Raw genomic sequence first — 24,675 nt, 5'->3', positions numbered from 1 at the left:
TATTTTGTACAGCCGCCCCAATTTCCAGCTCAGATAACTCCAGACACACATTTCAAATTATACTCCTAACTCTAAGGTTTCTTATGTTGAATTGAATGTTTATTTAGTCCTAAAACTCAATATTCTGTGGGTCATGCAATTTGAGTGAAAATGACAAAAACCCTGGCACTGCAATGGACACATTTTGACACATCCTCAATCTGATTTGGATCTTACTATGACAGTATAAATAGGGGCGGTTCTCCGGCAATATGCTCCATCGAAATGTTCAAACTTTGACAATAATAACACCAATTGACATCAAGGATCTAATGGACAGCCTGAATGAGAATAGGCCAGTGATAAATAGCCGTCGCGACCACTTGCTCTTCATGCCAACACACCCGTGTCATGAAGATCCCTATGGCCCCTTACATTGGATCTGTTTCAAAAACAGGTGCTGTCATTAGACCATAATACCGTTATACCCTGGACTGCATCGTCTGGTAGAAAAATGAAATACAATAAAATAACGTTAAGCATGTTAGCTTTTGTGTCCAAAAGTAACCGCCGAATATTTATGGCTGTAGTGTATTGTGTACATCCACTTCAACGGGTTGAATCTAAAATATGATATTATTGTTTGTTTATTCAATATCGACTGAATAAGCTACGTGTCAATCAAGATGTACAGTTTTATTGGTGGTACATGTACAATAAATGTATTTTTTTATTTGCATGCATCATTTCTTTAGCGGAAGTCGGCAGCATTTGAAAGGTGCTCAATCAGAAGAAATACAGGTAACATCCGACTACCGTTCTGACAAAACGGTCATAAGTCAAACGGTCGTAAGTCGAAATCCATTCAAAATAGCCGACGTGACGTTTACACGATTGAATAGTATACAATGTCAATCTGTTGTTTTTAAGCAACGTTTTCTATTGAATACTATTATATATTATCAATTTTTATTACTGTATAACTGTACCTATAATGTATTAAAAAACTGTTTAAAGTACAGTTCATTTATAAATGTTATACTTACCTTTTAGTGTCATTTTTATCATTTTATATTTCATATCATTGATTTATATTTAGATTTTATATAGTGGGTTAAAGAAAGCACTTATATGTAAAGAATACAGCATTATTACATTATTAAGACAACATATATTGACACAAGTACACACAACTTCCCACGCATGCACGCTGTCGAAAAATCGCTCTCCCTGCTAACAGCCGGAAGAGGTTGCCCGACACGCGCTCATACTCAGGCGTACGCTGAAGGAAAAAAAGCAGTGTACATTACTACAGGAGATGTTGCCTAGACGGTATCTGCACTGTATAACTACTGTATTGAATGTAGTCACGCACTAGATTACTGTGCGAGTTTGTGACATGCTGGCTGGCCAAAATTGTAGTACGCATTGCCGGCTGCTTGCGCGTTGCTGTGCCAGGTGGCGAATTAAACAAAAAAAAACATGTCTGGCGGTCGTGGTCGTAAGTACAGGTGGTCGTTACTCACACCGGTCGTAACTCGGATGGTACCTGTATTCTACAAATAGTAATTTTTTTCAATTGAATGTGTTTGTATGACGCTGTTGTAGTGAAAAAAATATTTGATTGGCCATATTTTCAATTCTCACTTTTTTGATATTCATACCCAAGGTGTTGCAAAATAATCCAAGCATGCCTTTATGGGCTTTTCTGTGTACTCCGAATACAAAAAAAGTATAGGAAAGCATACTTAATTGTCTAAAATGTCACGCTAAGATGAAGAATTACACTCGCATCCGCCTCCGTCTGCTCCCGGTGACATTTGATGTCATTTCATCTTCATCAAGTCAATCAAACTCTTTGGGACACGCCTCCTTGACTTCAGTGGAGGAAATCAATTCATCTTTTTTTTCTTCTATCCCTTACCCTTTTGTCTCCTCACATCAAAAGTGTTTTTTTTTTTCTACACTTAACATGATGAAAGGCCTCTTCCACATTCAATTATTTTACTTTTAAGAGCCTCAAGAACATTTTCGGCTGCCTTCATTCCAGTCTAGCCCATCTACTTACCCATCTTGCATGCGTGTGTGTGTGTGTGTATATGACTAGCCTTGTGAGGACCACTAACATTTTATACCATACGTAGTGAGGACTTTTTTGACAAGTGAGGACCGGTCCTCACAAGTTTTTCATTCTAAAGGCTTCTAGAGGGTCTATCAATGCATCTGTTAAAGTTTCAGAAAGGTCCTCACAAATTCACCCCAAATGATTTTTTGGGTGTGTATTTTCATTTCACTAGGATACACCCGCTTTTTCCTCACTGTGTGTGTTTATGTGTGTGTGCATGCGTGGTTAATGAGAGGAAAAAGTTCATACCAAAAAAAGTAAAACGATATTTTAACCAAATTCACTACAGGGGTGAGGACTTTGAATGTACCCATTCAGAAACCTGTTACAGTAAAGTCTCGTTATATCGATATCGGATATATCGATAGTCCCGGTTATATCGATGCTATTTCTATGCACGCACAGAGACAATTACATGCAAACAGGGTCGGATATATCGATAGTCCCGGTTATATCGATATTTTTTCGGACTCCCTTGAATATCGATATAACGAGACTTTACTGTATTTCAGTTTCAAGTCCACATTTTATTTCTTTGTTTTTAAAGAAGTTGAAGTGGGAAATTGGGGTGACATTTAGTGTTCAAATGTAACACCAGTTCTTCTCTAAACTGATCAGCAACGGTGGTCCTCACTCCTTATCTGGAGTTATCCGGACCTCACAAAATCATTGAAACAGGAATGTGTGTATGTGTGTGTGTGTGTGTGTGTGTGTGTGTGTGTGTGTGTGTGTGTGTGTGTGTGTGTGTGTGTGTGTGTTTGTATGACTGGTCTTGTGAGGACCACTCACATTTTATACCATACGTGGTGAGGACATTTTTGACAAGTGAGGACCTTTTGGCCGGTCCTCACAAGTTTTTCATTGAGGGTCTATATATGCATCTGTTAAAGTTTCAGAGAGGTGCTGACAAATTCACCCAGAATTATTCTTGGTGTGTATTTTCATTTAATTTTGATACACACCCTTTTACAAAAAGTAAAATGATATTTTAACCAAATTTACCACAGGGGTGAGGACTTTGAATGTACCCATTCAGAAACCTCAGTCCTGCTGTTATTTCAGTTTCAAGTCCACTTTTTATTTCTTTGTTTTTAAAGAAGTTGAAGAGGGAAATTGGATGATATTTAGTGTTCAAATGAAACACTGGTTCTTCTCTAAACTTGGTGAGGACTTTGAATGTACCCATTCAGAAACCTGTTATTTCAGTTTCAAGTCCACATTTTATTTCTTTGTTTTTGAAGAAGTTGAAGTGGGAAATTGGGGTGACATTTAGTGTTCAAATGTAACACTAGTTCTTCTCTAAACTGATCAGCAACGGTGGTCCTCACTCTTATCTGGAGTTATCCGGACCTCACAAAATCATTGAAACAGGAATGTGTGTGTGTGTGTGTGTGTGTGTGTGTGTGTGTGTGTGTGTGTGTGTGTGTGTGTGTGTGTGTGCGCGTGCGTGTGCGTGTGTGTGTGTGTGTTTGCAAATGTCCAGATAAACACATCAGTCGTCGTTTGGGGAATGTCACCTCCATGTGTCCTTGTATTATTTTTAAACAATTACCTTCCCTTTTAATCCGGCTTTAACTGCCCCCCTGGACATTAGGCTGGCACAGGTGCTGCTGTGCTTTTCTACAGTGTTACGACATTGTTCATTTCTCTCTCTCTCTCTCTCTCTCTCTCTCTCTCTCTCTCTCTCTCTCTCTCTCTCTCTCTCTCTCTCTCTCTCTCTCTCTCTCTCTCTCTCTCTCACATACACACACCCTCTGTGGAAAGTGTTATTTATAGAAACTAATGAAGATGGAAAATTCACTCCCCTCACATATTTGAGAGTATTTGACCTTCACATTGCGATGGAATTGTTGGCTCCGTTAAATTAATGATGGTGAAAAGTCAAGGGTTGAACTTTTTTTTTTATGGAATAATTGAGATTGGCGACCCGGTAATCAGGTTTTTTTGCATGTTGATCTTACAATGCAATAGGTTCGATACCTGTGTGGTGTGTTTGCATGTTCTCCAAGTGCCCGTGTGGGTTTTCTCTGGGTATTCTGGCTTCCTCTTTCATTCCAAAAACACGAATGGCGGGCTTATCGAACAATCAAAATTGTCCCTCGGTGTGAGCGCAGATTGTGCTTGGTCTCTGTGTGGACTGTGATTGGCTGACCGGTTCAGGGTGTCCCCCACCGACTGCCCAAAGACGGCTGGGATAGACTCCAGCAACCCTTGTGAGGATAGAGCAGATCAGAAAATTGATGGATGGATAAGTGAGATTGAAATAATATGTAAAGGTCGAACACAACTGTCACCTTCTTCTTCTCTTAACTCATTCACTGCCAGACGATGTGCAAACATGTGTCCGCTCCAGTGCCAGGGTTTTTGTCATTTTCACTCAAATTATAGTACCCACACAGAATATTGAGTTTTAGAGCTACATAAACATTCAATGCAGCGTAAGAAATCTTAGACTCTCTAATTTCATCCGAAAAAAAGTGTTAATTTCTAAATTACAGTAGATGGGTCTGGAGTTATCTGATCTTGAAATAGGGGCGGCTGTACAAAATACATACATATTAGTTTCTGTAGCACTAGCTGAAGCTGTGGACAAAAGGCAAATGCTGACCAGCACTTTATCGGAACCCCCAGCAAGAAAAACCAAAACCCGAAAAAAATTCGGGAATGGCGCACTACGTCATATTTTGTAGACTCTTCTTTCATCAGAAAAGAAGTTACAGTAAAGTCTCGTTATATTGATATTCAAGGGAGTCCGAAAAAATATCGATATAACCGGGACTATCGATATATCCGACCCTGTTTGCATGTAATTTTCTCCGTGCGTGCATAGAAATAGTATCGATATAACCGGAACTATCGATATATCCGATATCGATATAACGAGACGTTACTGTAATTCCTAAGTTGCCCCCTCGTGGGAGGGAAAAACATTACCAGAGGTCTGACCAGCGCTTTATCAGCAAGAAAAAACAAAACCCGAATAAAAATTCGGGAATGGCAGTAAATGACTCAACACGCCTTTTTGAGGTAGTTTCATATTTTTTCAAAAATAGCAAGGAAAAATTAAAGCGCAACACTCAAAATTTCCTATTTCAGATTTCCACAAAATTGTTTGAAATTCACAGCTATTATTAATTCTTATCGCCTCCTCACACCCTTCTCTCCCCCATTTCCTCCCCTCACCCAACACAGACAGCAGAGAGGAGGCGGTCCTGGGCAGCATTCCTCTTCCCAGCTATGTCATTTCACCCGTGGGACCCGAGGACCACATCAGCCGCAAATATGCCTTCAAGGTATGTTGACTTCTTCTGTCATTTAACCGTGTTACCTTCTTCACGAACCAACAAACTCCTTCTTCCTCTACTAATTTAAAAAACAAGTTTAAGAGACTTTTGTAGATTATTATTATGCTCAGTAAAAAAAAAACTATCAGCAAGAGATGACAGACACCCCCCCAATTTACAAATGAGATACGGTCGTTCGTAAGGTGAACTTGTTTGTTGCTTCTGTGCTATATTTTGTATGGAACGTATGTTTCAGGCTTATATAAGTATGTTTAAAGGACAACCGATGCCTCCGGACAAGTTGTGTCCATAATTTGTAAAATCACTTCAAATGACTTCTACTGAGCGTATTTTACAAAGATTCCACCGCATATAGCTCTATTTTACGTTTTAAGACTCTCGATGAATATTCAGGAAGTCTTGTTTTTGAGTTGATGACGATGCCTGACGTGACGTCACGGAGGGAACGCCCCTGACCGAGAAAGCGACACACAATGCATTTTGGGTACTGTGTTTGGTCTGAAAACTTCGTGTTGATCCGTGTTGATGTGAAATTAGAAGGAAAACTCATAAATAACGCGATGGTGAATCATTGTGTGTTGCACCAAGACTACTATTTGATACTAGTTGGCACAAATTCCCAGCAGACAAATCATCCCATTTCTAACGGAGCTATGGCGCCATCTCGTGCATTTTCTGGGACGCTACATTTCAGTCCAGATGCTTCAAAATGATAGGGTTTAACTTCTTTAATTGATTGCAAACATTGATGCTTTCCTCTTCAGAACTATTTGAATCATAATCATAACTGGATGAGTAACAAGAAAGCATCTTCTCCGAATCTGAAGCCATTGTTTTGATTCTCAAGCAAGGCAAGACGTCTTGGCGTGATGTCACGAACAAGGGGGCGGGACCTTCTGAAACTGAAACTTTCATTCACATGTCATTTTGAAGTAGTTTTGGGACACTTTAAGTCATTTTTATTGGTGTTTTTCAATTGACTAAAAATATCAGCCTGCGTGTTTTGGGTATTTTAGATGCTATAAAACGTTTTTCCGATGTCAGTTAGGAAACAAAAATATGGTGTCGGTTGTCCTTTAAGGCTTGTATAAGTTACCTGTATTTTTTGTACTGAAAAATAAACATTTAATAACATATATGCTCTATAAAGATGTACAACTGGAGAGAATACTACATACGTTCCTACAAAAGTGTTCATATGTACCGTTGTTCGTAACTTGAATGTTCGTAAGTAGAGGAGCGTCTGTAGATTGTGTTGAGAAGTGAACAGCACCTGCATGGTAGGAACACATTACATTTGCAATCTTGTTTTTTTCTGGTCTATGATTTTGACATTGTGATCTTTTATTTTTTTCCGCACATAAATAAAATCTGCCAGAAAAAAAACATTATTAATAATAACAAAACAGTGGTACACAGCAACACATAGACACACTCACGCAAGAGCTGCTGTAGCCTACAGCTCACACCCCTGACACTCAAGCGTCAACCTTTCAACGTCACATGGCATCCCAACAGGCACCGCCTCTTAAAGGCAGTTTTAAGTATGTTGCTCCTGCGCCGTGGAAAGAAATACATTCAGAATTTGCCGCAGTAGCCGTACAAATGGTGCAACTGTTGGATGACAAGACCAAATATGATGCTGATGTACATATTGCGATTTTTCTTTATGTTTTATATATACAGGGTTTATGTTTTGAAGAGTTATTTTTATTTTTAACTTATTCACTGCCAAACATTTGTAAAAATGTGTCCACTTCAATGTTTTTGGCATTGTCACTCAAATTTCAGGAGCCACAGAATATTGAGTTTTAGGACTACATAAACATTCAATGCAGTGTAAGAAACCTTGGACTTTCTTCTTTCATCAATAAAAAGAGTTAATTCCTAAATGATATCGGTCGGGAGTCATATGAGCTTGAAATGAGGGCAGATGTCCAAAATACAAGCATGAAAAAAAACAAAACCCGAACAAATTTGTGGATGGCGCTCCATGTCATATTTTCAATTTCCGAATGGCAGTTAAATATGGTCACTCAATTAGGATATCATCCTCCCATTATTGAAATGGCTTCTTGGATCAACGTGGCCTGTCTGTTTATGTGATACACGTTCTTACTACTGTCAAGGGGCAAAGCCCTTCGGCATGATTTGTCACCGAGCACCTGCTGTCGCCAAATTTATGACAGCTGTCAAGAATGACGTTTTAATACGGACACCTCTGTGGAATGGATTTCCCTTTGGCACATTTCCTTAACGGCAGGGATGCAATAACATGATGCGCTCACTCGTATTCTATTGCCTATTTTTTTTTCCCCCAACTGACAGATGGTCGGACTTTTATTGTTTTGGGATTTTGTTTTTTATTTCTAGCATTTTTTTCCAACACAAACAGAACAGCAGGGATCTGCTGTTCTGTTTATTTCGTTGTCTCAGCTAAAAAAAAAAAGAAATGGATTTTAAAGCAAATTGTTTTGCAAATAATTCCTGATTGTTTATTTTATTTCCTTTTCCTGACAATAAAATTAGAAAATACAAATATATCCTGAATTACAATTAAACATTTTCAAATGAAGGATTAAGCCATGCACACATTTTTTTTCCAGTGAAGCATTCGTTTTTTTTCCCCTCCAAGTATAATTTATTGAACTTTTTAAATACAATGCATTTGCATTTAAGCTTAAATTACTTGGGGAGAAAAAAAATATTATGTCTTAGATAAATGAATAAATGCATTTGGTAAAAACAAATAAATAGACAGACAGACAGACTGACTGACTGATTGACTGATTGATTGATTGGCTGATTGATAGACTGATTGACAGACTGACTGATTGATTGACTGATTGATAGATAGATAGATAGATAGATAGATAGATAGATAGATAGATAGATAGATAGATAGATAGATAGATAGATAAAACATGAATAAATAGAACATGAATAAATACATAACTAAATAAATAAATGAAGAAATAATAAATAAATAAATAAATAAAACATGAGTAAATAAATAAAACATTAATAAATAAATAAATGAATAAATTGATAAATAAATAAATTGCTAAATAAATACATACATTGATAAATAAATACATTGGGAAATAAATATGTATATATAGATAGATAAATAAACAAATTGAGAGATAAATAGTTAAATAAATAAATAAATAAATAAATAAATACATTCATAAATAAATGAATAAATGAATGAATGAATGAATGAATGAATGAATAAATGAAATTTAAGCCATGCACGTATTATCTTCCAGTGAAACAATCTCACCCCCCGCCAATTATAATTTATTGAACTTTTAAGGACCACGCATTTGCATTTAAGCTGAAATTACTTTGGGAGAAAAAATCTATTATATTATGTCTTAGCTAAATGAATAAATGCATTTGGTAAAAATAAATAAACATAAACACAAATAATAAACATAAACACAAATAAACAATACATAAAAATAAAACTATTCCAAGTATTTAGATACAGTTGATGCTACTCCACCCAAATGGACGTAACATGTCAAAGTGATGCGCTAGTTGAATGCGCTATTGTCGGCATGCTGTGTCGGCATCTGTTTGCGGCCATGCTGGATCGCGTTTGGGATTCTACGCCTCAATCTATAAATAAAACCTGTCTGGCATATTTTGGGAAGTGGCGCTGAAAGGAAAGCATGCACACCCTCCACTGCAGGAATCCTAAACAGCCATGCACATTTGAATTTATATTTTAATGCCATAATTTGTAATTAGCGAGGTAGAGTGGGAGTTCTGTTCAAAAGTGATTGATTATTAGGGATTTATCACCCTAGCCAATTAAAATATCAAACTGTCAGGTCTCATGATTGGTAAATTTAATACTACGGGTGATTTTCATCTTATAACTTGCATTATACTCTGTCACTTTATTTTATTAACTCATTCACTGCCAGACGTGGAAAAAAAACGTGTCCACTCCATCCAGTGCCAGGGTTTTTGTCATTGTCATTTGAATTCCAGGAACCGCAGAATATTGAGTTTTAGGACTACATAAACATGGTATGCAGCTTTACAAACCTTAGACTCTCTTCTTTCATTAGAAAAAAGAAATAATTCCTAAGTTATATGAGTCTGGAGTTATATGAGCTTGAAATGAGGGCGGCTCTCCAAAATACAATGCAATACATACATATTGGTATATATAGCGCTTTAACAACAGCTGAAGCTGGAACGAAGCGCTAACATGGAAAAAGGAAAATGCTTCCCACTTGTGGAAGGGAAAAAAAAACATTGCCAGAGGTCTGGACAGCACTTTATGGACACCCAAGCATGAAAAAGCAATATTCGGGAATGATGCTCTATGTCATATTTTCAATTCCCGAATAAATTTGTGAATGGCAGTGAATGAGTTAAAAGTATACACTATGATGACCCCTAGTGGTCAAAACCAATACACCAGAAGGAGCAACACAATGTCCATTCAATGAATCTCAAAAATATTAGAAACACGGTTTAATTTTTTACCCAATATGTATTATTATGATTTAATTCTGAGATTTGAACTTTAGAATATAATAGAGTGCGAATTTTATTTAATTTATTCACTGCCATGAGGCAATTGAAAAGCATGACATAGAGCGCCATTCACAAATTTGGTTTTTCTTACAGGGACAGGGTGTGGATCAAGCTCCGGTCAGACCTCTGGCAATGTTTTTTCCCCTCCCACAAGGGAGCAGCATTTGCTTTTTATACAACTGCCCCCACTTCCACTGCAGATAACTCTAGAGCCAAATAAGCTTGACATAAACTTCGTTACAGCACTATATAAATCAATATGTATTCTATTGTATTTTGTACAGCTGTCCCCATTTCAAACTCAGATAACTCCAGGCCTAAATAACTTAGGAATTAACTCTTTTTTTTCTGATGAAAGAAGAGAGACTAAGGTTTCTTACCCTGCTTTGAATATTCTCTGGGTCCTGCAATTTGAGTGAAAATGACAAAACCCCTGGCATTGGAGTAGACACATTTTTGTACATATCTGGCAGTGAACGAGCTAAAAAAAATACATGACAACAATCTCAGTCAAGGTACCCGCTGTATTACCAACAGGTTTGTCACTCAGGGCTGATAAATTGGTGTATGAAGAGTGTGACAATTAAACCTCCACCCTCCACCTCCTCTTCCCTCTCTTTCCATCGGTTGGCTGCCCGACCGGGACACACGTCCCACGCAACCCCTGCGAGTGTGTCGCAATGACAGCCCTCACGTAAAATAGGTACTTTCTCCCCTTTATCGGATGTGGAGCTACAACTGTACGTGACAAAATGTCACCTGTCTCCATGCATGACGGTGATCCACTTTTTTTTTCTTCTTGTGTACTTTGTGGGTCTTCATTGGGTTTCTTGTTCAAGTTACTCTCATCTCATCTACTTTCGACGCTCGAAATAACGTTTTTCTCTCCATATTATGTGTCCATAATTTGTAAAATCACTTCAAATGACTTACTGTGCGTATTTTACAAATATTCCATGGCATATAGCTATATTTTAAGACTCGCGCTGAATATTCAGGAAGTTTTGTTTTCGAGGTGATGACGATGCCTGACGTGACATCAACACACAGTATATGTATACACACACAGTATATACACTATATATCGATTGGATTGGATTGGATTTGCCTTTATTAGTCTCCCAGTGGAGAAATGTACATTTCACAGCAGCAAAGTGATGAAAGGAATGAAAGTAGAAAAACAAAATACATGAGCTGCTGGAAAGGCAGCCACTCTCGCGGCGCCGTCTTGAAGTAAAAAAAACTACATAACAAATAATATGACAAGACAAAGACAGAGAGTCATTCCTTCTTAAGCACTTTCTGTACCCTCTTTGTTACATGAAGCAGTTCTAGATGAAAGAGGAGAGGATCAAAGCGTCTTTCCACCAGTGGATCAGGGACGTCATGGTGGAATGTACTAGCTAAATGTTTAAAGCAAACACGCAGTTGTAGCATCCATTGACGAAAAGAGATTGTCTCACATCTCCTGTCCCACATAAATTCGCTTCAATTCCATGCCGTGACATATATATGTGTGTGTGTGTGTGTGTGTGTGTGTGTGTGTGTGTGTGTGTGTGTGTGTGTGTGTGTGTGTGTGTGTGAGTGTGAGTGTGTGTGTGTGTGTGTGTGTGTGTAAAATCAAACCCCGGTTTGAGAGAATGCACATTTATCTGGAGTAGCCGTGCGGCGCTCGAGCTTATCTTTACGAACACAATGCTCTCTTTAAATAGCGTGAGGACACGTGAGAATGATGTGTTCGTGGAAAAGGAAGGAAGCCCTGAATGGAAAGTAAAGCGAGGAGAGTGAAAGGAAGCCTGGCGGGACAGCTATTAGCTGTGTTAAAGAGCATGACATTATCCAATGGGGCGCTCCGCAATATCATGCAAGGCTTTTTTTGTGTTTTAAAGGACAACCAACGTCTCCGGACAAGTTGTGTCCATAATTTGTAAAATGGCTTCAAATGACTTCAAGTGAGTGTATTTTACAAAGATTCCACGGCATACAGCTATATTTTACGTTTTAAGACTCGCGCTGAATATTCAGGAAGTATTGTTTTCGAGTTGGTGACGAGTCCGTCTTTAAAGGACCGCCCCTGACCGTAAAAAAAGACGCATTGTAGCGGTCCTTCCATCACGTCAATGTATTTTGCTGGACTTGTTTGGTCTGGGGACCTTGTGTTGCACCCAAAAGCCACCAGAAGAGGGCGACCAAGCTCCATGGAAGGAATTTATCAGCCTGTGGAAACGGGCTGATTATGTCCTCACAGGAGCTTGGACGCCATTTTGTGCCTCTTTTTGGGTGATGCATTTTCCCCTCAATGTTGCCTCAAAATGGCACATATAATTCTTTAATCGATTGCAAACATTTATGCTTTCCTCTTCAGAACTATTTGAATCATATTCTTAACTGGATGTGTAACAAGAAAGCATATTCTCCGAATCTGAAGCCATTGTTTTGATTCACAAGCAATGCAAGACGTCTTGGCGTGACGTCATGAACTGGGGGCGGGACTTTCTGAAAATGCCCAATTCGCAGCTCAATTTTTTGCAGATTTTGGACACTTTAAGTCATTTTTATTGGTGTTTTGCATTTGAATAAAAATATCATACTGCGTGTTTTGGGTATTTTAGATGCTATAAAACGTGTTCTGATGTCAGTTAAGAAACAGAAAAGTGACGTTGTTTGTCCTTTAATTGAATTAAATCCTTGTCTTTGTTATTCTAGAAGTGACTTTAACCAGTCCTTCAGTCAACACCGTACGCCGTGGTTAAAGTCTGCCATTTTGTCTTGGTAAACCCAACAAATGGGTGCCAAAAAGTTGGCACCAGCTGATGCTTGACAGGTTGAAAGTGAGCTATGCAGTTGGTGAAATGGATGTAGTCTGGCCTGAACAAAACCTGCATTTATTTTTGGGGGGTGTGGGGGTGAAAGCAGATAAACAATCTTTCTCGCAGGCATTCTTCTCCCGTCATAGCCGCATTTGTAAAAAAAAAAAATATTTATTTTTTACTCCAATGGACAAGAAAACTAATAGCCACCTCGTACTTTCCCGCGGTTATTACTTTAGCGCTAACCACCTACGCAGACACTAAAAGCACTCTGGTAAGTCCTCTTGGGTGTTGTTCAGGGACACTCATTCAGGGACATTGGGGGGGAGAAAAGAGCTAGTAGGGGGCGGGGGGTGCATCCATTGATGATTTTTTTTTTTCCGGTCTGCGTCACAGTACTTTTATGCACATGATGTGTTTGTGGTGCCTTCATTTTTTTCCTCACTTTATTCTCGGGACAACTGTGGATGAAAAATAGACTTGAAATGACAGTCAAATCTCGGTTTTCGAACGTCTTGATTCTCGACTAATTTGGTTTTCAATCCAAATTTTTAGGGGTTTTATACCTCAGATTACAATTGAAAATCACTTCTCGACCAAACTGAGCGGACCTGAATGCACCACTCGACTCCCCTCCACTTGCTTATATATCACTCCCTTGTGTCACGTCTTATTGTGAAGGATGCATTATCCTCGTGTAGCGTTCCATTGTGGGCAGGCGTGTTTGTGTTGTTCAATCACAATTAAAAAAAATACAATTTAAAAAGCAGACATTGTATTAATTGTAATAAAAAAACACATTGTATTCCTTTTATTTATGTATACAGTAAAGCCACAGTTTTCGAACGTCTCATTTATCGACCAATTCGGTTTTTGACCCAAAATGTTCTGCTTTTTATGCCTTGGATTACAACCGAAAATCAGTTCTCGACTAAACTAAGCGCACCTGAATGCACCACTCAGCTCTCCTCCACTTCCTTATACGTCACTTCCTTGTGTTGCGTTTTATTGTGACTGACGCATTAACCTCGTGTCGCGTTCCATTGTGAGCAGGCATGTTTGGATTGTTCAATCATGTTAAAAAGATAATTTTAAAAAAGCAGACATTGTATTATTTGTATTCTTTTTGTTTTGATACAGTTGAAAACGGTTGTCGAACAGTTCGGTTTTTGACCAAAAATGTCCAGTTTTTAATGCCTCGGTTTCCGACTTCAACTCGGTTCTTGGTAGCGTTTCATTGTGGGCAGGCCTGTTTCACAATAATAAAAAAAAAGATTACTTTGATGATCATGGCAAATATTTTGGTTTTTCACCCAAATCGGTTTTCGAACAGGATTATGATTGAAAACCCAGGTTTCACTACCTCCATTTATAAAAGAGAAAGCATTTTAACTTGCTAATTCTAGCGTTTTAATTATGAATGAATCAGACACAGACTACACAGAGGACGTATATTTTATTAATTAATTATGATCTCAAATACTTTTCAAACTATTTTTGGTTTTGTGTGAGTAGCCAGAATCAAGATAAAAAAAGCAGACATTGATTACATTAGTGATCATGGGAAATTTTTCGGTTTCTGACAAAATCGGTTTTCGAACAGGTTTCTGAAACGGATTGTAGTCCAAAACCCAGGTTTGACTGTATACATTTATAAAAGAAGAACAGCTTTTTGCTAGATTAAACCGGTGTTTTCATTATGAATAAATCAGACACAGACTATATTGAGGGTTTTTTTTTTAAATTAATTAATTATGATCTCAAATACAGTAAAGTCCAAAAAAATATTGATATAACCGGGACTGTCGATATATCCGACCCTGTTTGCATGTAATTTTCTCCGTACGTGCATAGAAATAGTATCGATATAACCGGGACTATCGATATATCCAATATCGATATAACGAGACTTTACTGTAGTTTTCAAACTTTGTTTGGTTTTTCATGATGTGTTCCTTCTCTCATTGGTCCAAAGCTGCATCTGATGGTCATGACTGGCTGCCACTGTTATCGTCTTTGTTCTCATTTCTTGGTGTGCTCGGTATCATCGCCTCGTCTGTTCTCCGGTCGGTCAAAGGTCGGAGGTCGTGACATCTTTACTGTGCTTTCTGTCGTCACCCCCTCTCCCCCTCTCCCTCCCTCAGGCTGGCCACCCGAGTGGGCGCTCGCATTGTTACAAACGCAGCTCTGTGATTGGCCCTCAGGCGGGGCACACGGGCATGCGGACGTACTACTTCAGCGCCGACACGCAGGAGGATATGAACACCTGGCTGAGGGCCATGAATCAAGCGGCTAACATGAGAGGCCCCGTCGACACAGGCGGCGGCAGGTCAGGAACGTGGACTCACATACATGTTTGCCTTCCAACACGTATGCACACAGTATTGCAATACTTTTTCTTTTTTTTTCCTGAAGAGAATTTGGTTTAAATCCAAATATTGTATTTTCCGGTGTATAAGGCGCACCCAAAAGCCTAGATTTTCTTCCAAAGATGCAGCAGTAAGGGGGGGATGGTTTAAAGAGACAGGCACGACAGTGAGAGCGTTTCAACTTTTATAGTTGAAAGGCAGAGTGTAGACTGCAAGGTTAAAATATCCCATCAATCAGTCTGTACACTTGTTGCAAAAAGCTATCAACCCAGCTAAAGAGAACACAATTGATGAGGAACTAGATAAAATTATCACAGAGAACACACCTACAAGGGATCATTCCTCAAGATGGTGAAAGAAGTTTACGTTACTCATCAAGTGTTTAATGCTGAGGAAACCGTTCAGGTATCAAATTTCGCTTTTAGCTCTTGGTTTGGATTCCAAATCAATGTTTTCATGTATTTTCTATCAGAGATAGGGCTCCAAGGTAGACATTTTTTCTTGATTCTACAGACCACCTGAGCGCTCGACTCACTTCCACATGCCACGTTATCAGACCGACACGCACGCCAACCACGTCAACAACCACAAGGCTCCGGAACCCCAGAGACCCGCCGTCCATGATGTTCTCCTGGAGCCTATACCTCCCCAGCCAGAAGAGCGTCATAGCTTCCACAAAGACTCTCCCGTCACCACGGAGATGGACACGCACACCTCCCTCCCCACCAACCCCACGATTGTCGCCGTCCCTCCGCCAGACCCTGCTTCCGCTTCGGCGCCTGTGTCCAGGGTACCGTCTCGAGCACCCTCGCGGTCCGCCTCCACGCTGCCGCCGGGCGTCGGCGCCAGAAATGGCCTAGTGGAAACGCCCAGCCCCATCTTGGAGCCAAACGGGATTGCGGCGGGGATGTATCAAAGGGTCCCGGAAGCCCCTCTGGAAATGAGAAGGAGGAATACTCTGGAACAAGTGGGGCAGTGGGTCAAAGTGCAGAAAACCGAACACAAAGGGTAAGTGACAGAAATGATACTAACCTTTGTGAACGTACAAAGCAAGTTAGTCACGTTTTTAAATCCTTATGGGATTTCATACCTGTAGTTGAATGGTTCTCATTACATCATCTGTATACTAACTTTCTAGCTATTCAGCTGGCTACCTAGCTGGTTACTTAGATAGCTATCTATTTGCTATGTAGTTTCTGTCTATGAGCTATCTATCTAGCTATCTGGCTGTCTATCTATTAGCTAGCTGGCTATCTATTAGCTGGCTAGCTAGCTTTCTATCTATTTGAGAAACTTCCGGGTTGAGTGAACGCTGGCGCATGTGGCTGCCGCTGCTCACCCACAGAAAAACGTATCCTGTCCTGTCCGAAAGTGATCTTGAGAGTTTTGAAAGGTGCTTAGAAATCAAATGCATTGGAGTATGCCATACATTAGTCAAAGTCAAAGTCAGCTTTATTGTCAAATATGCTAATATGCATGACATACAGGACAGATGAAATTAATGTCCTCTCGGTCCCAGCGTGCAAGGCACTTATAATGTGGCTAAAAGAGACATACAATTGACAACAGACAATACATGTAATTTCTGAATGTAAAGTGAGGTAGTGTCGTATGTAAAGTGAGGAAGTGTCGTATGTAAAGTGACGTAATGTAGTAATGCAAAAACAAACAACAAAAAAAGGGTTTATGTGAGGTCTTGCAGAAAAAAACGAGAAAGGAAAAAAAATAGAGTTCAGGATGATAGTACAGCGTGTAGCGTGTACTCAGAGTTCGGTGAGTGTGGCAGTGGGAAGGGGCAGGGGGGGCAGGGCTAGGTGGGAGTTGAGTCTCCTGACTGCCTGGTGGCAGAAACTGTCCTTGAGCCTGCTGGTCTTGGCTCGGAGATTATTTTAAATGATAACAAAAATGTATAAAATACATATAAGTTGACAGGTATATAAATTCATTCACTTTTCTGACATGCTTGAGGTCGATTTAAAAATTACCTCCCGCCCTCTCTTCAAAATTTTTATAAAAATTGGAAAAAGTGTTGTGAAATGTACTATAGTGTGACACTTCCTGTGTATTGTCTTCTGACAGTCCTCCATCCCGGGACAGCACCCTCCCCCGTAGAACGCCCCCCCACCAACCCAAGTTCAGCACTCTGGATGTCCACCAGACCCTGCCAAAGACCCCCCGCCACAGCCCCCCGCTGGCACGCCTCAGCGAGTACAAATATGCGCAGGACCGCATGAGCCACTTCCGTCTCACCCCCGATCCGGGCGGCCCGGCTCCCAACACGGTGCTGCAGTTGTACGAATGGCAGCAGCGTCAGCAGTACCGCCACGGCAGCCCCACCGCGCCCATCTATACGCCCGCCCCGCATTATCCTTTTGGCGCCCGTCCGCCATCCGTCTGTCCTCCGGCCGCTAAACACAACGGGCCACCACGCTGCGTGTCTGTACCTCCCTCGTCGGCGGACATCCCGCCGCCGGGCATTAGCAGAACCTTGTCGCCCGCCCGCCGCCCGCATACCCCCATCGGCCGGGTGACAGTGAGACCCTCGGCGGATCCGTCGCTGGTGGACACGATGTTTGCCGTTTCGCCTCGCAGGACCATGTCGCAGGTCTTCAAGGTAAAAATGATCATTATTATCATAAATTAAACCTGATCCACTGGTGAAAAGGAAGGTTTCATCCTTTACTCTTTCATCCAGAACTGCTTCATGTAATAAAGTATTGTACTCGTGCATCTTATAGTATATCGGGAAAGTTGTTAAGATTGCACACCTGTCCATGTTTTTATGTTCCTGTTGTGTTTATTATTTTGCTTTGTGTTGACTATCATGTGAAGTGCTTTGTTACAGCTGCAGCTGTTGTAAAAATGCTATGTAAATTAGGATGTATTGTATTGTAAATTAACTCATTCACTGCTAGACAAAGTGCAAAAATGTGTCCACTCCAGTGTCAGGGTTTTTGTCATTTTCACTCAAATGCAGGACCCACAGAACATGAGTTTCAGGACGACATTAACATTCAATACAGCATAAGAAACCTGAGACCGTCTCCTTTCATTAAAGAGTTAATTCCTAAATTTTATGGGTCTGGAGTTATCTGAGCTTGAAATAATAATAATAATAATAATAATAATAATAACAATAATCCATTGAATTTCTAAGCGCCTTTCAAAACTCAAGGTCACTTTACAAGGTCACAGGATCATTTTTTTCTGTGGGTGAGCAGCGGCAGCCACACGCACCAGCGTTCGCTCAACCAGGATGTAACTCAGATAGAAAGCTAGCTGGCTAATAGATAGCTCAAAGCTATCTAAATGATAGCTAAAAGCTAGCCAGATAGCTAGCTATATAGCTAATATAGAGCTAGCTAGAAAGTTAGCTAGCCAGCCAGATAGCTATAGAGATAATAGATAGCCAGAAATCGGGGCGGCTGTACAAAAAGGCAAATGCTGCCCCCTCATGGGAGGGAAAACAGCGCCAGAGGTCTGACAGGAGCTTGATCTGCACCGCGCTCCCCCCGCAAGAAAAAACAAAACCTGAACAAATACGGGAATGGCAGTGAACGAGTTAAGTTTTTGAACCTGGGCTATCGTTTCATGCTAGGTTTTAGGATGAACAAATTAGTGTTCCGAGCTTGGGAACGGGAATGGTTTCAAATTTGGGTATCAAGCTTGTACAATTGACTCAATCAAGGGTGTGTATAAACTGTTACGGTTTGTGTGCTGCAGACGTCCACCATGGAGAGACGCTCTTTGCCTCCATCCAACTACATGACACACACGGTCAGTGCGCCCAGTCTCCACGGCAAAACGGTAAGTTTGTCTTGGATCAAATGCCCCAAATAAATAAATACATAAAAAGTAAATTGATTAAATAATCAATATTGTAGTTGCAAATATTTTCATAACTGCTGCGTCATGTTGTTTACTGTTATGTTATACTAATCCTCTAACTCACAGGTGTCAAAGTCGAGGCCCGGGGGCCAAATCTGGCCCTCCACGTCATTTTATTCGGCCCGCGAAAGCAAATCAAGCACATCAAATGCCATGATGCTTGCAAAAGTCCGAACCAAAATTTCAAATTGTCGTATGTAAACCACAATAACAGTGATACCTTGGTTTATGAACCCCTTGGCTTATGAACTTTTCGGTTTACGAACGTTACATTTAGGAAAATTCTACCTTGGCATATGAACCTTTTTCGTGTCGTATGGCGAAATCAGAAGGAAAACACATAAATAACACAATGGTGAATCACCAAGACTACTACAGTAAAGTCTCGTTATATCGATATCGGATATATCGATAGTCCTGGTTATATCGATACTATTTCTATGCACGCACGGAGAAAACTACATGCAAACAGGGTCGGATATATCGATAGTCCCGGTTATATCGATATTTTTTCGGACTCCCTTGAATATCGATATAACGAGACTTTACTGTATTTGATACTAGTTGACACAAATTCCCAGCAGACAAATCAGCCCATTTCCAACGGCGCTTGGGTGCCATCTTGTGCATTTTATGGGATGCTACATTGGAGTGCTAACAGCTCGTATTGATCCGGAAGAACTTTTTTGATCGATTGCAAACATTTATGCTTTCCTCTTCAGAACTATTTGAATCATATTCATAACTGGATGAGTGACAAGAAAGTACCTTCTCCGAATCTGAAGCCATTGTTTTGATTCTAGAGCAAGGCGTAATGTCATGAACAAGGGGGCGGGACCTTCTGAAACTCGGCATCTCCGAGGTCATTTTGAAGTAATTTTGGGACACTTTAACTCATTTTTATTGATGTTTTGCATTTGACTTAAAATATTAGGCTGCGTGTTTTGGGTATTTTAGATGCTATAAAACGTTTTTCTGATGTCAGTTAGGGGACAAAAAATGGTGTCGTTGTCCTTTAAGGGGAAATTACAAATTAAATTAAAAATGGTAAAGAATTCACAGGAGACCTTCTAGCCAACGTTTGATATAGAAATCAGGCCCACAAGTTTCAAATTGAGATTTGACAATAGAATATTAATGTTTCAATTCATGGCTTCAAACCACAGTTTCAAATTCCTGGTGTGTGTTCGTGTGTGTGTGGTCAAAATGATGGCGACAAACAGCCCGATGAGCTGACCCTGCTGCTCATTCAGCTGCGCCGGCAGCAGGCCAAGATGGCGGCCGCCCGCCAGCACACGCTGGAGCAGCTGCGGCGCAACGGCTTGTCGAACGCCGGCCCCCTACTCAGCGCCGGTCGCGCTTCTACGCTAACTCACCTGAGTCTGTTGGGCGAAACGCAGGTGGGCGGCCCACCTCGCCGCCTTCATCGTGGCAAGGCCTGGTAGAGGTTGCCCCCATTGCCTGTTAGCAAAAGCTAATGATGACAACAGCTAGCTTACGGTGTTGTCATCATTAGCGAATTAGCTAAACTGTGCTAATATTGTAGCTTTTCAGAGAAATATAGTGACTTTTTGAAGTGCTTTTCGAACTTCTGTCCAAACTTCAGATGGCGCTTACTTATATACTGCTTGTAATAGATAGCAAATAGATAACAAATAATAATAATAATAATAATAATAATAATAATAATAATAATAATTGGATTGGATTGGATTTGCCTTTATTAGTCTCACAGTGGAGAAATTTACATTTCACAGCAGCAAAGTGATGAAAGGAATGAAAGTAGAAAAACAAATAATAATAATAAGAAGAATAAGAATAATAAATTTCATTTATAAGCGCCTTTCAAAACTCTTAAGGTCACTTTACAGTCACAGGATAAGTTTTTCGACTGCAATCTAAACCGACTGCAATCTAAACCACTACAGTCTCATGGTGGTCCAAGGTGGTCCGACCTAATGATTACAGAATCGGATCTATTTGAGTAGAATAGAAGTCGAAGACCACTCCAAAATCCTATTTTTACTGACCTCACTGAACTTTAAAAAAAAAAATCAGACTAAACTGGTCTAACAGTGTTTCAAAACGACCTAGCTCGTGTCACTGAGGCGTCCCATGAACAGCAAAAATATAAGCGGAACTATCATCTATTGAATGCATTTGGGGGTAAAAAAAAACTGAATATGTATTTTCCATAAAAAAAACAGTCAGTTTATAGTGAAAAAATGGTTCATAACTAATGGCAAAATGAAAAAACACAAGAGCTAAGTAGCTAGCATAGCATAGTTTAGTGGCAGCCTCTACCTATCGGTCATCTCATAACAAGCACACAAGTAAAATGAGGAAGCAGCGTGTTGTGCTACGAGACTTTTGTTTTTGTGTGTGCGCATGTTTTTTATTTTTATTATTTTTTTATGTATGATGTCGCTTCCTTGTCTGCTTTGGCTGCTTTGCCGGTTGTGGAAGTGGCGTTGGCTGGATCGTGGGCTGACGATGTTTTTATTGGTCTGTGTTGTTAGCATTGTGGTCGTGACGGTATCAATGCTTTTGCGCAAAGATATGATTGGCAAAAAAATGGTCATGTGTCAATGTTACTTGTTTTCTGTGTGAGTGCTGAGACACGCACTTATCTCCGAATGAACATGTTTGAAGGAACATGTTTTTTGACAATATTGGGGTGCATTTGTGGGAGATACTCTTTTTTTTCCCACTGGTAAGGATTTTGTGAACTCTTTGGAAGGGGGAACAAAACATCTAATGACTGTAATCTGATCTGTGATATTCAATCACAAAATTTGTTTGCGATTGCTATCAATAATAATAATAATAATAATACATTTCATTTCTAAGCGCCTTTCAAAACTGTCATGGTCATTTTACAGTCACAGGAATTTTTTTCTGTGGGTGAGCAGCGGCAGCCACATGTGCCAGCGTTCACTCAACCCCGAAATAACTTAAATATATAGCAAGCTAGCTAGCTAGCGAATATATAGCTAATAGCTAGCTCATGGATAACTATCAGCTAGCGAATCGATAGCTAATAGCTAGCGAATATATAGCTAATAGCTAGCGAATAGATAGCTAATAGCCATCGAATAGATAGCGAATAGTTAGCTAATAGCTATCTATCTATCTATCTATCTATCTATCTATCTATCTATCTATCTATCTATCTATCTATCTATCTATCTATCTATCTATCTATCTATCTATCTATCTATCTATCGATTAGCTGGCTATCTGGTTGGCTGACTTTAATAACAAATGCAACCCCATTATTAAAACATATTGTGGATATTTTTTTTCAATGCGACAAGTATTGCAAGCAAACAAGTAAAACAACAAGCAAAACAATTTTCAATGCATTCAAACATTTTAACTACTTTTTTCAAACAGTTTTAACTCATTCGCTGCCAGACGTGCCACTCCAGTGCCAGGGTTTTTGTCATTGTCACTCAAATTCCAGGACCCACAGAATATTAAGTTTTAGAATTACATAAACATTCAATACAGCGTTAGAAACCTTAGACTCTCTTTTTTCATCATAAAAAAAGAGTTAATTCCTAAATTATATGGGTCTGGAGTTATATGAGCTTGAAATGAGGGTGGCTGTCCAAAATACAATGCAATACATATTGGTTTAAATAGCGCTTTAACAACAGCTGAAGCTGGAACAAAGCGCTAACATGGAAGAAAAAGAAAACACTGCCCCCTTGTGGAAAAGAAAAAACATTGCCAGAGGCCATAGCCAGCGCTTTTTCAGCACCCAAGCATGAAAAAACAAAACCCGAACAAATTCGGGAATGGCGCTCTACGTCAGGTTTTTAATTCCCGAATAAATGTGTGTATTTTTCAGGTTTAGTTTTTCTTGAGGGCGCTGCCGATAAAGCGCTGGTCAGACCTCAGGCAATGTTTTTTTCCCTTCCACAAGGGGGCAGCATTTCCTTTTTTTCATGTTAGCGCCTTGTTCCAGCTTCAGCTGTTGTTAAAGCGCTACGTAAATGAATATGTATGTACGTATTATATTGTATTTTGGACGGCTGCCCCAATTTCAAGCTCAGATAACTCCAGACATCATTTAGGAATGAACTTTTCTGATGAAAGAAGAGATTCTAAGGTTTCTTATGCTGCATTGAATGTTGATGTAGTGCTAAAACTCAATATTCTATGGGTCATGGAATTCAAGTGACAATGACAAAAACCCTGGCACTGGAGTGGAAACATTTTTGCACATCGTCTGGCAGTGAATGAGTTAATATATTGGTCAACTACATTGGCATTTTGACATGGTGACGTTGTCTCTCAGCATTCACGCAGAATTGCTCATTTCATAACCTGAATAGTCAACTCCTTTTTTTTTCTTGGGTGGCAGGTGGATGACACGTACCAGCAACTGAAGCAGGACTTGGACTATTTGGATCTCAAGGTCAGACCTTGTAAATGTCTGCTGCATGAATTTTTTTTTTTTTATAACCCTGACGCATGTGATGTGAGCGCAACGCATCTCTCGCTCCCCCTTTTGCAATTATCAATGCAACCGTGCAGCTTACAAATAATTAGGACAATAACACGAGTCATCGGAGTCTTTTAAGCAAAGGCGGCCGCTATCATATGACTGCAGCTCTTTTCTTGACTCGGCAGATCAGAGCTCTCGAGCCCCTGATCCTTGCCGTTCACAGTTTGCTACTGCACTGCACTGCTGGGCCTCTCAGGCCGTTATTGACCGTAAGCTCTGTGTGTGTGTGCGTGTGTGTGTGTGTGTGTGTGTGTGTGTGTGCGTGTGTGTGTGTGTGTGGGCGAGTTTCCTTCCATATACAGCGTGCTCATGCATGTGAAGGCGACTGTTCAATTGATTCTTGAACAGCATCACGTGTCTTGCCGCCATGTGTCCCACCCTCTTGACCCTCCCACTCATTGCCACACACACACACACACACACACACACACACACACACACACACACACACACACACACACACACACACACACACATATATGCCCACACACACATTCCTGTTTCAATGGTTTTGTGAGGTCCCGATAACTCCAGATACTAATAGAATTAGTAGTGTTACATTTGAACACTAAATGTGACCCCATTTCCCACTTCAACTTTTTTAAAAACAAAGCAACAAAAGGTGGACTTGGAACTGAAATAACAGCAGGAATGAGGTTTCTGAATGGGTACATTCAAAGTCCTCGCCTCTGTAGTGAATTTGGTTAAAGTATCGTTTTCTTTTTGTGGTATGAACTTTTTCCTCTCATTAATCACACACACACACACACACACACACACACACACACACACACACACACACACACACACACACACACACACACACACACACACACACACATAAAGACACAATGAGTAAAAAGTGAAATGAAAATAATGTACATACCAAAAAATCATTTTGGGTGAATTTGTGAGGACCTCCCTGAAACTTTAACAGATGCTTATATAGACCCTCTAGAAGACTTTAGAATGAAAAATTTGTGAGGACCGGCGAAAAGGTCCTCACTTGTCAAAAATGTCCTCACGTATGGTATAAACGTATGGTATAAAATGTTAGTGGTCCTCACAAGACTAGTCATACAAACACACACACACACACACACAAACACTCACACAGGCAATG

The 24,675-nt window shown here is 40.0% G+C and overlaps 1 protein-coding gene across 6 annotated transcripts in view; it reads left to right on the top strand.

Annotated features, from left to right (window-relative positions):
* LOC148897612 (pleckstrin homology domain-containing family A member 7-like) overlaps nucleotides 1-24,675 on the top strand; it is a 103,513-nt gene that overhangs the window by 60,695 nt on the left and 18,143 nt on the right. For 5 of the 6 annotated variants that reach the window (XM_088995916.1, XM_088995915.1, XM_088995919.1 and 2 more), the window contains 6 exons: nucleotides 5,297-5,397; nucleotides 14,924-15,108; nucleotides 15,662-16,156; nucleotides 17,228-17,762; nucleotides 18,872-18,955; nucleotides 23,409-23,462. In XM_088995916.1, the coding sequence (XP_088852042.1) occupies nucleotides 5,297-5,397; nucleotides 14,924-15,108; nucleotides 15,662-16,156; nucleotides 17,228-17,762; nucleotides 18,872-18,955; nucleotides 23,409-23,462 (1,454 nt within the window). The remainder of the gene's footprint in view (nucleotides 1-5,296; nucleotides 5,398-14,923; nucleotides 15,109-15,661; nucleotides 16,157-17,227; nucleotides 17,763-18,871; nucleotides 18,956-23,408; nucleotides 23,463-24,675) is intronic. The other variant, XM_088995918.1, reaches the window with a different exon arrangement.

Source organism: Hippocampus bargibanti, linkage group LG05 (genome assembly GCF_051943395.1).
Source record: "Hippocampus bargibanti isolate YZ-2025 linkage group LG05, ASM5194339v1, whole genome shotgun sequence".
Taxonomy (NCBI): Eukaryota; Metazoa; Chordata; class Actinopteri; order Syngnathiformes; family Syngnathidae; genus Hippocampus; species Hippocampus bargibanti.
Note: the sequence above shows the minus strand (reverse complement) of the source record. Positions and strands in the feature narration are given on the sequence as shown.